Below are 14290 nucleotides of genomic sequence, written 5' to 3'. Positions count from 1 at the left end.
TTTTATTCACACACGCTTACGTGTTAGCCATTAATATATTAAAAATTGTGAAATTTAAAATTTAAAATTTGAATTTATAAAGAAAATTGATAAAATTGGTATTGTACGTAAAATTGTAAGTACATGTAGCACCATTCTAATCAAAAGTCACCAATTCCTAGTTAAAGTATCTTTGTGAGGGAGAGATTGTAGGAGTATGTCCACAATATTGCTTAATGTAACCATTTTAAAAAGAATAATATTATGTATAGTCATAGAGTACGCAAATGCCGTGTAATCGCTTTGAAAAAAAGTGGGGTCTACTGTTAAAAAATTAATTTTTTTTTTCATGTGGATTCTATATTCATTCATTTTTTTTAAAGTGATTGTGCGATACTTACACACTCACGACTGCAACTATCATTTCTCTTTTAAAAATAGGCATGCGGTGCTCAATATCAAATGATATAACAGCTTAAGTGTGTCTTTCTTAACATCAATTTTGTTTTAAGATGAACTGTACAGCTCAAAGTTCGACCGACATTTGTAATATTTGAAATTTGATTGTACAAAGCAAGTGATGTGAGGCATTGTATAGAGTATAACATAATCAGGAAAGCTTCAACTATCTTTCAACAACACGCATTGCCCTTTCACGTAAGGCTAAAGTTTTTCTACTACTAAAAGGAATTAAATTGACTTATTATATAAAGGAAACAAGAATTAATTGACTAGTTCTTTTTTTTTTCCCCCTGTTATTAGCTTATAGAATGCTGTCTTTATCAACTTGCATCAAACTTTTGATTACCCCCTTAGTTTCCTATGTTTTTTTAATCTAGAATCATGCTTTAATCGTGACACTTGCTTTGGCTCTGATTCTTTGCCTAGTGTGTGTGAGAAAGTAATGCCACTCTTCATCATAGATCTTTTTTTTTTTTTTAATTTTGTTCGTTAATGTGACACATTTTAAGTGGCTTCACGTGTTAACCACTTGAATGAAATCGTTTGGAATGTAATTCCAAAAGACAAAATTTAAGATGAAGAGCAACATTCATATATGTGTATGTGTGTGTATGTATGTATGTATGTATTTATATGATCTCATGCATGCAAATTTGAGAAAGTCAACTAAGACAAATGATATGATGATTTGTCCATGTGATGGGCCTCATTGGCTTAAAAGAGATGTACCGGCATGACGCATCAAAGGTCGGTCCCTATCCAATTGTAGATGCAAGCACACAATAATGTAGGATGATTATATCACTACTAAGACTCTGAATATGAAAAGTAATCGATCACAGTGTATTGTTTTTAGAGTTTGACCATCTGCATCTTTCGTTAATTTGTCCAAACTTCTGTAGCTGATTCCAACTGCCATAGGGCTTAACATGCACAGAGAGAGAGAGAGAGAGATTCCAACTGGTATGGATCCAATTCCTCTTTTCTGTAATGTGGATGGAACTGGTCAATGGTCAACTGCTATCTTTTTCATCTATTGGTAGAGGTGATCCATTTTTTATTTGTAGCTGGAGCCACAAGTGGGTATAGTCTCACATAATCATGCTTTATCGTTGCTCGAAAATTGAATCTCCCTGTTAAACTAGTGTCAAGGTGAGGCGTGAGAACATTTAGGCCCCGTTTAGATATAAAAATACTCTCAACCCATCTTATCTCATCAGTACAATTTTTCTAAATTTCCATATAAAATATAATAAACAATTCAACTTTTTCAAATCTCATGACAATAATAATATTAAAAAATAATATTCTAATAATATTTTATTCAACTCATCTAAAACCATCTTATCTCATCTCACTATCCAAACGAACCTTAATCTGTTGGTCATATGTTTATGTTTCCTCAAAGCAAGGAAAAAAAAAAAATAAAAAGATGCTTTTACTCTTCTATGGCATGTCCAACCCATCTTTACAATGGGTAATTTTGTAAAATTTAAAATTCTAATAACAAAATCTTAGTATTTTTTATGAAATGCACTATCATATTCGTTGGTTGTAAATTGGGATGTAAAATAATTGTATATCATTATTCATACTGTTCAGGTTGAGGTGGATTGGAGCAGCAACTCACATATGAGGAACCAGCCAATAAAAAAATACACCTCCCATCACATGCCCCATCAAGTGAATCTTGGGGCAAGCTAAAATAATACCCCCAACAATTAAAAGCATGCTTTCAGACCCCTGGGAGCCACTTGTACAGTTCTAATCCTTTCTATATGTATTTTACTATAACATGCGCATTTTGGGGTCCTTAAACTCATGATTAAGGAAACTGCATCAGTAATACTTGGAATATAAAAGTAAGTGCAGAACAGAACAAAATCATTTTCAGTTGCAATGGGAATCTGCGGATCAGTTGTGTCCCGGGAGATTCATGATGCTGAGGATGGCAAAGAAAATGTGTTATTCTTGCAAGGAAATAATGTTTCTAATGGAGCTCTGGTCCTTTGTTCTCTTTACTCTAAGCAAGGGAGCAAAGGACTAAACCAAGATGCTGCCATTCTTCACCAGGTTTGTTAATGGTTCACTCTCTCAAATTGTATCTACGATGATCCTTTTAACTTTACAGGTTGTTCTTAGATTAGAATCAAGCTGGTTTTCATTCCCATGAGAAAAGTTTCACTTCTCAATTTAGTGTCTTCTACTGAATTTATTAGTTAAAAGATCCTTTATTGAAACTGCTTGTGTTTTTCTGTGGCAAGGGCTATGGAGTGGAAGATGGAGCTTTATGTGGAGTTTTTGATGGGCATGGGAAGAATGGTCATGTAGTGAGCAAGCTAGTATGCAACCACCTGCCTTCACTCTTATTAACCCAAAAGAGCTCTCTCTCAAAGATTAATGCAGCAGTAGCTGATGATGATAGTTTGCAAAATCATATGGATGGAATAGATGATGAATCAATGACAAGCAAGAGCTTTCATATATGGAAAGAGGCTTGTATCAGTGCCTTTAAGGTGATAGACAAGGAGATAAAGCTGCAAGAGAATTTGGACTGCTCTTGTAGTGGAACCACTGCAGTAGTTGCTATAAGACAGGTAACAAGACCAAATAATTCTTCCATTTTGTTTCTGAATCTATTTGGAGAAGTTAACTGAATCTTTGTTTTGATTTTGATCTTCTCTTCTATTTTGTATGAATGGAAAACTAAGCAGGGTGAAGATCTTGTTATAGCTAATCTTAGGGATTCAAGGGCAGTCTTAGGAATGATGACCAAGAAAGGAGTCACGGCCTTTCAGTTAACCAGAGACTTAAAGCCAGGCTTACCTTGTAAGACCTCATTTCCTTCTCAACTGCATCGAGAAACGAAAAAAATCTAAGTGCAAGTCTAGTTATTGAGACACCCAACACATCATTGATGAGGAAGGCACATCATTGTTGTGTATATTATTTTCATTCACCTTGTCTCTACCGAGTTCCCTACTTTAAGATAAGTTGCCACATTAGTGATTGATCAATTTCCAATTGACATAGGTGAAGCAGAAAGAATAAAGAATTGCAATGGCTGGGTGGCTGCACTGAATCAAGAACCACACATCCAACGAGTGTGGCTGCCCCATGATGACACTCCTGGCCTAGCCATGTCACGAGCCTTTGGAGACTTTGTACTCAAAGACCATGGCATCATTGCCATCCCTGAGGTCTACTATCACCGCCTAACTTCAGATGATCAATTCATCATCCTTGCAACTGATGGGGTAAGGGGGCATTTGAATGCAGAACCAATTTTTACATGTTAGAAGTGTTCATTCTCCTCTTCATCGAACTTCTAGGATGAAGAACCCCTATATCAATAACATGTTTTTATTCCCTTTGAATGTATTGAAAATGTAGGTCTGGGATGTTCTCAGTAATGACCAAGTTGCAGCCATTGTGTGGGCTGCAGAGAGTGAACAGGCAGCAGCAAGAGTTATGGTGGAGGCAGCTACCACAGCATGGAGGAAGAAGAACCCTACTGCAAAAGTAGATGACTGTAGTGTGGTTTGCCTCTTTTTGCAAAAGAAGTAACACTCGTGCCAGTGGACAAATCCTCTCTAATGCTTCCTGTATCTGCAATGACCTTTTGGCGATTTTTTTTTTTAAGTTTAACCCTTTTCAAGATTTCAAAGCCACCAATATGTGCAATCACTAGTTAAGAAAACAATGAGTTGAAAAGGAATACCCATAACAATTGCTTTCGACAATAAAACTGCTGGTGCATCATCCGCTTATTGGTTAAGCACCAAAAAGTAATTGAATAATGCAAGAATTATCAACACTCTGCCGACCTCCATCAAATGGGAAAATTAATTGTTGCCTCCAAGGAACACCGCCCATCCCCACCGAAATGTATTGAACATTTGGTTCCAACAATCAAGCTTCATCATCCTTGGTATCTTGTCCTAGAAGGTCATCATCATATGAGACAGGTATCCTTCACCTATCATGAACAGGCACTCGTTTAATTCCAGTATTTGATTGCTTATGTTGATTCTGCACATTGGATATGAGCTGTGAACCATCGGACAAGCTGACTGCATTCCCATTCATAAATGCATTGGCAGCTCCTTGTGAACCACCATCTTTCTTTTGCTTTGTTCCTTGCCTAATATTTGGTTGTTTGAATTGCTTATGCACAACAATAAGGCAACATTAGCTAGCACTTTCTATTCTCTAAAATTATCATGAGTGATGCAACGATACCGCTGAAGGCTCAAGAGATTTATTGGACTCATAATTTCAGGTCCGCAACAATGCAATGCTGCTAGTGCAAGGGAAAGATTCTTTACCACACTATCTAGAACCAAGTCAAAGTTTTTGCAATGAAGTAATGAGGTTAAAGTTCATGAATGACAGCAAGCAGGTGGCCCAGCAAGTAAACAAACCAAATTATACAAACATGAAAGGTAGTACACTTTAATTTCTAACAGAGAACTCCTAGATTCTTTAGTTTTAAAAGCTTATCACCCTCTTCAGTATGACTTTGGAAAGCATATCAATGCAATTGTACATTTACACTAGTCAATAAACATATAAAAAAATATATAAATAATGAGATGTAGACAACTATCACCAAAAGTGAGGGAGAGCTAGAAAGAGAGAATGCACCAAAGTGGCAACTAAAAGCATGATTGAATGGGAAAGGCGCTTTAATTTACATTTTCAGATTGACCAACATTATATTGTTCGAGGTTCTCAATTTTTTTTTTTATTATACCTATTCGAATTGAGGAATATGCTGACTTCAAGAAAAAATCTCTCATCCCACCACATGATACTAGGGATTATCAGTAAGTCTTTCCAAGGTCCATTATCTTAATTAAACACAGCCTAGAGTTAGAGGCAAACATAAATGTGATACAGATGCTCATGTAACTAGGAAAGGGAAAAGATACAGTTAAGCTAAAGCATGGCAATTCATGTTACATAAAAATAAAAGTAAATGAACTATAGTTGCACACCTCAAATTCCTTTTCCATATTCATTATCACCTCCAGTTCAAGAGCGGCTGCCATCAGCAGTCATCTGACTCCACAAGTTCGAATCGCATCCACCTCAAACTCTCACAATCGTTACAGATACCCCAACAGCAAAAGGTACCTACTGGGGGGAAAGTAAAAGAGAACTTAAACAATATTAAAAGAGTCAAAAGACGCTCTTTCCAGGTATTAAATACGTCTCCCCTATGAGCAATCAGAATTTCAACTCCTGAACGCATTGAAAACATATACTATATTTAAAGATTTAATGAAAGAAGATACTTCAACTGAGATATGTACTCTTCCTTCAATATTTCCAGGTGCACACAATTGCTGCTGATTGCTGAAAAGCTGCCAGACTTGAACTGCACCAGTATTGAATCTGTGATGAGAATTATAGGCAGGCACTGCAGCTAATATGGGAATTGATATTGATCCTTCGGTTTTTGAACACACAAAAAAAAAAAAAAACTTGTGTAATCATCATGTGACGTCATATTCAAGATTAAAAAAGTCCAAGAATTCAAAATAGCATGCATTTTGATGGGTCCACAAGTGCACTTCGAGTCGACTTTGTGACATTCAGAAATTAGCAAGAATTGGTTAGATGGATGTTTATTTTTTTTGTATAGGATGGTAATCAAATTTTCCTAGTATACTGATTTAAAAAAATAAAATAAATAAAAAATCGGGTCATAAAATCGATATGATCTCAGATCGGTTAATCGGCCAAACAGTTTGTCCGAAGACAACTTAATCGGGTCGGGTGAGCAGTCCTATTAAAAAAGAGCCAATTTCTCTTTCAAAGTTATCTTTCATTTATATAAGAAGGCATAAATATAATATATTTTAAGTGGTTTCATTGGTAAATCATTCAAATAAAAGTCACTTAAAATAATATGACATATTGACTCGTGTGATTGGAGATAATAAAATTTAAAATGAAAAAAAAGACATTCTTAAATTTATGTTATAATTGTACATGTTATATATATCCGTGGCTGTTTTCAGTGGATCAAAGCCATTTCCATGTATCCAAATATAGTAACTTCTATATAGGAAATCTCGCTTAGATTTGAATCCATGTTGGTCAAACTTCCCGAGTTTAGAGTTCTAAAAGAAAGACCAATAGCTCAGTCGATTCCTGGTCTCTAGACTTGTGCAAACTACAAACACCATAATCCCAACATAAAAAAGGCCTTACATTTCGCAAATACGTAAAAGACCACTTTTTGAGGCTTAACACCACTTGGATATAGCTTAACGTGGCAGAACTTTCAAGCATACAGGATTACAGCCATATATATATATATATATATAACACTGAAAGCAAAGAGATGAATATAAGTAAGAAATCCCACCAAATGGCTCTTCTGATCTCTTTTGTTCTATAGTGAGTATCAACTGTCAAGCGTATGCAAGGAAGTAGTTAGGCAAATATAGTTTGAGAGATCAACAATCAATACTCAGATTAATAGAGATATACAAGGGGAAAAAAAAACTCTGAGAAATCTTGATCTGATCCCAATAATTAGTGCTTATAAATTGGCTAGAAAGATGGCAGGAGGAGGTTTTGTAAGTGATCAAGGTGGAAGGACGGTCGACTATGCAGGCGGCATTACTGCCTTTGTGGTGGTCACTTGTGTGGTTGCTGCAATGGGTGGCCTCATCTTTGGCTATGACATTGGAATCTCAGGTTTATTATTTGGCTTTTTATATATAGGCAGAACAGTTTGCAGCAATTTTGCCTTCTTTTCTATTTTAGCTTTTTATTTTTGGCTACTTGGGTTTTGTTTCATAGTGAGACAACTAATAATAAAGCATGAAAAAAGCTACTATACCCACCATTTCTTACCGCTCTATTTGACCACTCGGGAAAAAAAGTTATTTTTATTTTTTTCTTAATGATTAAAGAATTGATTTTAATGTTTTTTTCTTATTTTTTAAAAATATTTAAATATATTAAAAAAATGTGAATAGAAAAAAAAAAAAAAAAGTTGCAAAAGCAACTACCAGTAACAATAAGCGGTTCTACTCAGGCCGCCAAGTAGCACCACTCATAATGCATACACCATACATGTGGCGGAGAGCTTAGCGGCCAACTATAAATTAAGATAAATAAATAATCAATTAACTTGTCCAGTACTCAATGTTTTTAGTATCAAACTCTCAACAGATAATATGGCTAATGCTTTTATCTTTCTGGCATGGATAATTGTATATAATATTTTAGAAATTTAATTTATTTTTAAAATGAAATATCTTTTTTTATACATTGGGGAGGGGGATCGAACCCATGATCTCCATTTTAGAGATGTAAGTCTTATGTCATAAGGCCAAGCTGTCGGTGAAAAAGGCAAGATCCACTTATTTAGAAATAAAGGATTATAATTAAGGAAGTAAGCCAATAATACATGATATCAAACATTTAAGAAAAAATTTATTTATCATCTCAATTCTCATCATCTTCCCATCATCTCATGATGTGGTATTAGATGATAAGTTTACAAGTAAAATGTAATAAATAATTTACAATCACTTAATGCCACATTATAAGATGATGGAAGTTGGGATGATGAGTAATATTGTTGAACATTTAACAGTCACAAACATGTTTGAACAAATTAAATAATAGAGAACATGAATAATATCAAACAGCTATTTGCGTTCGAATTTGTTTTATTTATGAAAATTGATTGGCTTCTAAACTTTTTTGGCAGGAGGGGTAACTTCAATGGAACACTTTTTAAGAAAGTTCTTCCCTTCCGTCTACAGAAAAATGATGGACGAAACAGCTCGTGAAAGTGAATACTGCAAGTTTGATAGCGAGCTGCTCACATTGTTCACCTCTTCCCTTTACGTTGCAGCATTAATAGCTTCCTTCTTTGCTTCTGCTGTTACGAGGGCTTTCGGCCGAAAAATGTCCATGTTTTTTGGAGGCTTGGTTTTCTTGTTTGGTTCTATCCTAAACGGCGCAGCCATCAACATTGAAATGCTTATCATTGGTCGCTTATTACTTGGTGTCGGTGTTGGATTCGCTAATCAGGTACTGCAAATCATACCCGGCCGTGTGCATGTTATATATAGAAGTTTTTTTTTTTTTTTTTTTTTTATTCGGGGATCAGGGGGGTGGAACCCATGCTAGACCTGCATTTTGGAGGTGTGGGTGTTATGCCATCGGGCCATATGCCTTTAGCGACAAAACACAGAAGTTTAGACAAAGATCGATCTCTGCAAATTTATATCATATATGAATTTGAGGAGCTGAAGTAAAAGTGAGAGATCAAAACTATAAAGTGGGTCATATAATATTTATTGCCATTGGTATGGATTTTTTTAACAATATTAAATGTTCAATACATATGGTAATTAGTCGACTCATTAATGTGTCTCTAACTCGCCTTTAAGGCCCTATAGTTTCGATAAGAAATTTAGGAGATCTTGATCCTAAAAGTTTCTTTATTCATGTTAATATAATATGGTAACCTGAACTAGTATCATATATAGTAGGTTACATTATGACAAGGAAATTAATCAAATTATTTCAGTGTTATAATCATATTGGAATATTGTGATAAAAATCATGAGAACTTAGAATTAAAAATTCCTTACTAGATTTTTCCTAGTGTACTTGGGCTATGCCTATCTTTCTATCAATGAATTACTTATTACCTATCAAAAAAAAAAAAAAAAATTCTTTCTAGATTTTCTTGCGTGCCGACTGCTAAAAAGGGATGTGTTTGAATCTCTATGTTTGATGTTAATTAATATGATCATGGCTTTTTCAAGAACAACCTAAAGAAAAGGATAAGTAAATCTAGGAATATTTTAACCTATATATATATATATGTTTTGTTCTATCCGTACGTGTTTGATAAGTACGCATTATACATGAAAACGCAGTCGGTCCCAGTTTATCTTTCAGAAATGGCGCCAGCGAAGATCAGAGGAGCACTCAACATTGGTTTCCAGATGGCCATTACAATTGGGATTCTGTTTGCCAATCTTGTCAATTATGGCACTGCCCAAATCAAGGGAGGATGGGGTTGGAGAGTTTCTTTAGGTCTTGCAGCTGTCCCTGCAATAATGATGACCGTAGGATCTGTGTTCCTTCCAGATACTCCTAATTCCATACTCGAGAGAGGCTACACCGACAAGGCAAAGCAGATGTTACGAAAAATTCGTGGCACCGACAACGTGGATGAAGAGTTCAAAGACCTAGTTGATGCGAGTGAGGCTGCAAAGAAAGTGGATCATCCATGGAAGAACATCTTGGAGCCCAGATATAGACCCCAACTCATTATTTGCATCCTCATACCCTTCTTCCAACAGCTCACCGGCATTAACGTCATCATGTTTTACGCGCCTGTTCTCTTTAAGACTCTAGGTTTCGGTGACAATGCTTCACTCATGTCTGCTGTTATTACCGGTGTTGTTAATGTCCTCGCTACTTTTGTTTCCATCTTCACTGTTGACAAGTTTGGGAGAAGGATTTTGTTCCTCGAAGGTGGCGCACAGATGTTTATATGCCAGGTACGAATAAATTCTAACACATAAAAAGATACCCTCAAGTTCGAATAATAATTGGAGGGAGATAGACATAAAAAATACTACCTAACGTCATGTCTATCTCCCTTCCACTTGATACTTTCAAGTTCGGTAATTAAGAACTACTTGAAGAAGATCCTGACCCATGCATATGTACTAAATCTCACCTGCATATATTTTTCTGGTTTACACCCATAACGTACATATGTTTGTTTCATTGTATTGTAGATTGCTATAGGAGTTTTGATAAGTTTGACATTTGGGGTGAGTGGCGAAGGAACCATTACAAAAGGCCAAGCAGATATGGTTTTGCTCTTAATATGCACTTATGTAGCAGCATTTGCATGGTCTTGGGGGCCTTTGGGTTGGTTGGTACCGAGTGAGATCTGCCCTCTGGAGATCCGATCAGCAGGCCAAGCCATTAACGTATCAGTCAACATGCTATTCACATTTTTTGTGGCTCAAGTTTTCCTTGCCATGCTTTGCCACCTCAAGTTTGGTCTCTTCTTTTTCTTCGCTGTCTTTGTGTTCATAATGACTATTTTTGCGTTCTTCTTCATACCCGAGACGAAGAACATGCCAATAGAAGAGATGAATAGAGTTTGGAAGGCACACTGGTTCTGGAAGAAGTACATCCCAGATGATGCTGTCAATATTAGCCACCGGGACAACTATTAATTTCACCTATGTACGTACATCGGGCCAGCTAAACACGGATTTGGATATCTTAGAGTCCTTGACTGAACTCTACGATCTAGAGTAGGAAATAGATAGACACATAAAGTACGCTCTAAAGCATTTATAACTTTCCGAGTGAATTACTCTGGAAGCATTAAATGCAAAATAAATTTTATGAGACCGACTTTATATGTCTATCTTTCTCTCACTCTACGCACAATAAATCCAAATATCCAAAACACGAAGCATAGGTTACCAGCTTTTAGCATAGAAGTGTTCTAGTATTTGCTAAACTTTTAATCTTCCATTAGTAAGTAAAAATTTATATTCATTTATTATCATCTTTTTATGTTTTGCTTTGGATTTTTGTAGTTATGATCTTATATGTATTTGAATGTTATAGTCTTTCGGACAGCTTGGAGTTTTCCATATATATTATGGATATTCCATTTATAAGAGAGTTCGGGTTAGGTCGTTATACCTTAGCTGAATGAATTTGAATCATGCCATTAAAGGTTTTTTTTTTTTTTTCTTTTTTCGAGAATGCCATTGAAGTTATTAGTTATAAGTAAAACGATATTATTTCACAGCATCTCCAGATTGTAAAAAAGACATCAATGCTGTGCTAAAATTTCAAGACAAAAGTATGTGCTAAAAACCACTTACTAAAAATAAGACTTCTTTGTAAGTCCCTGGTCCTAGATGGGTCGGAGAGTTACCTCCTATTACTTAAACTCACGTCTCATAGTGTAAATATAGACTCCAATTTTTCAATTACACATAGATCTCACTGTTTTAACTCAACTACTCCAAATAATTAACTAGGGACATAACAAATTCTTGATATAAACGTCAACCTCTCAACATACCACGTCATCAGAACACAGCAAATTTGCTGAATAAAATTCTCCAATAACCATGGCATCCTTTTGTGCTTACTCCTTTGTGCTTAACTAATCTCATCCATGTTCCCTAATCTTGATTTTCAACTGAAATATTCAAATTATCTGAAAAATAATGTGTAGATAAGGGATGAGTTATCAACGACTCAGTAAGCAGAGAACATATACTAGTATGTAAACATGAGCATTTACTGAGTTCAAAGTGCATAATAAAATATTTTTATTTTCACAATGTATAACCAAAACATGTTATCAAAATATCAGAGCGACAATTCAAAATATTCATATTCCAAAGTCCTTTAGCATAGCATAACTGAAACATCACATCCGAATAGAATTTCATGTTTAATCCCCATGGTAGGGTTGTGCAATCTCCGACGGCCAACTGAGTAGAAACAAAATGTGAAATCTTTCACTTATTATTCTCGGAGCCCTGAGTGTGCACACAGGAAGGACCATGCAAAAAACCACTTTACTTTCAAAGTGGGTGCACTAGAAACAGAAAAGTTCGTATCAACCCAAATAGAGACCACAATTTTACGCCCGTAGTAAGGTTAGAACAGAACACAAACAAAATGTCATGCTAAAGGTTTTTGGAGATCACATCATATCAGAGTACAGAACATATTCAGAACACAACAGAATCAGATCATCGTTATATAATCATGCACAAATGTTCATATTTTCTCTTGGGGGCCTTTGGGTTGGTTGGTACCGAGTGACATCTGCCCTCTGGAGATCCGATCAGTAGGCCAAGCCATTAACGTATCTGTCAACATGCTATTCACTTTTTTTGTGGCTCAAGTTTTCCTTGCCATGCTTTGCCACCTCAAGTTTGGTCTCTTCTTTTTCTTCGTTGTCTTTGTGTTCATAATGACTATTTTTGTGTTCTTCTTCATACTCGAGACGAAGAACATGCCAATAGAAGAGGTGAATAGAGTTTGGAAGGCACACTGGTTCTGGAAGAAGTACATCCCGGATGATGCTCTCAATATTGGCCATCGGCATAACTTTTAATTTCACCTACATATGTACATCGGGCCAACTAAACACGTATTTGGATATCTTAGAGTTCTTGACTGAACTTTGTGGCCTAGAGTAAGAAATAGATAGACATATGAAGTACACTCTAAAGCATTTATAGCTGCCCGAGTGAATTACTCTAGAAGCATTAAATACAAAATAAATTTTATGAGACTGACTTTATATGTCTATTTTTCTCCCACTCTACACACAATAATCCAAATATCCAAAACACAAAGCATAGGGTACCAGCTTTTAGCATAGAAATGTTCTAGTATTTGCTAAACTATTAATCTTCCATTAGTAAGTAAAAAATTTATATTCATTTATTATCATTATTTTATCATATCTTGCTTTGGATTTTTGTAGTTATGATCTATAATTTTCATGATTCATTACTTGACATGGTAGAATCAAACCTGTTCCAAGGCTTAGTTTATTTTAATTGTTATCCTAATTATTCTCTTTCATTATTTGATACTAATATCCTACATGCTTTAACATTAAATGTTAAAACAAACAGTTATCATATGATGAAAGGATCACATCCTTTAACTGTAGTATATAGGATCATGAAAACAACATTAGAGCCACAAGCTCTTATTACCAGTCCAAAAGGATATACATTATTATTACAATCTAGTACATAAAATGATAGTATACAAAATCCTAAACAGATTAATTGGAATCAAATTACTCTCTCTAATGAATAGCAATTAGAAAATATCACTTCATTACCTAGAATAGAAAACAATTCTAAAGATGATTAAGAATATATAGATAAAAAAATGAATAGAACCGTCCAAATTGCTTTTCAACCTTTTAGAATATCGCCTTCACTTCATTCTTCTCCACCACCCTCTAGTTATCATACATCTAGATCTGTTTTTACTTCAATTTCTTTGAATAGATCTCAAAACTTTGACACCGGATTCTAGAATCTAGACACTCAGATCCAGAGAGTTATTCATGGAAAAATTATTGACACAGCAATATATATTGTTAATCATCCTAGTATAACATCTACCTCTCATCCCAAACAAATAAAAGAATATTCTTCTCCGACATATTCACAAATAGTTGGAGATGATGCACAAATATACACCCTTAATAAAGAAGAATTTAAAATTAATAAAGAATATCTTAAATTAGATTATATGAAAAAACTAATAAAAAAAATAGTATTCTTCTTAACCTTTACAAAATTAGAACGAGATTACATCGAAGAAAAATATTATGAGTACTTAAAAAGTATACAAATTAATATATCTTTCTTTACACGATTTAAAATATATAAATCAAATCAATTATCAACCATAAATAGAACTACTAATCAATAGATTAACAAATAAAATAATAAATCATTTATGAAGAATACCCCTTTTGAATCCTTTAAGTACAACCAAAGAAGTACTCAAATATTAGTTTCACCAATAAAAAAATATAATACTACAATAGAAAGTAAAAATACCGATAATATAATCCAACAAAAAAATTATACCAATTTATATATAAAAATCATGAGTAAACAATTAGAGAGAATTGAAAATATCTCCTATTAATCCTACTATTAAAGAAGCAAAAGAAACCCCTTTATTTGTTCTGCATGAAATCTCATATCATTTAAAAACTAATTTTTCTAAAAAATAATAATAATTTATTAGAATAAATCTGTAATAA

The 14290-nt window shown here is 34.5% G+C and overlaps 2 protein-coding genes across 2 annotated transcripts; both read left to right on the top strand.

Annotated features, from left to right (window-relative positions):
* Positions 1-2196: 2196 nt before the first annotated feature.
* On the top strand, positions 2197-5099 carry LOC121262576 (probable protein phosphatase 2C 72). The gene is made up of 5 exons (XM_041165103.1): positions 2197-2514; positions 2706-3038; positions 3156-3270; positions 3475-3698; positions 3835-5099. The coding sequence occupies exons 1-5, from the start codon at positions 2341-2343 to the stop codon at positions 4006-4008; spliced, it is 1020 nt and encodes a 339-aa protein (XP_041021037.1). The 5' UTR covers positions 2197-2340; the 3' UTR covers positions 4009-5099.
* Positions 5100-6880: 1781 nt separating this feature from the next.
* LOC121262577 (sugar transport protein 10-like) lies at positions 6881-10740 on the top strand. The gene is made up of 4 exons (XM_041165104.1): positions 6881-7155; positions 8180-8505; positions 9363-9992; positions 10236-10740. The coding sequence occupies exons 1-4, from the start codon at positions 7017-7019 to the stop codon at positions 10683-10685; spliced, it is 1545 nt and encodes a 514-aa protein (XP_041021038.1). The 5' UTR covers positions 6881-7016; the 3' UTR covers positions 10686-10740.
* Positions 10741-14290: the final 3550 nt, after the last annotated feature.

This window comes from Juglans microcarpa x Juglans regia, chromosome 4S (assembly GCF_004785595.1).
Source record: "Juglans microcarpa x Juglans regia isolate MS1-56 chromosome 4S, Jm3101_v1.0, whole genome shotgun sequence".
NCBI classification, from domain to species: domain Eukaryota; kingdom Viridiplantae; phylum Streptophyta; class Magnoliopsida; order Fagales; family Juglandaceae; genus Juglans; species Juglans microcarpa x Juglans regia.
This window is presented reverse-complemented; position numbering and strand designations above follow the sequence as displayed.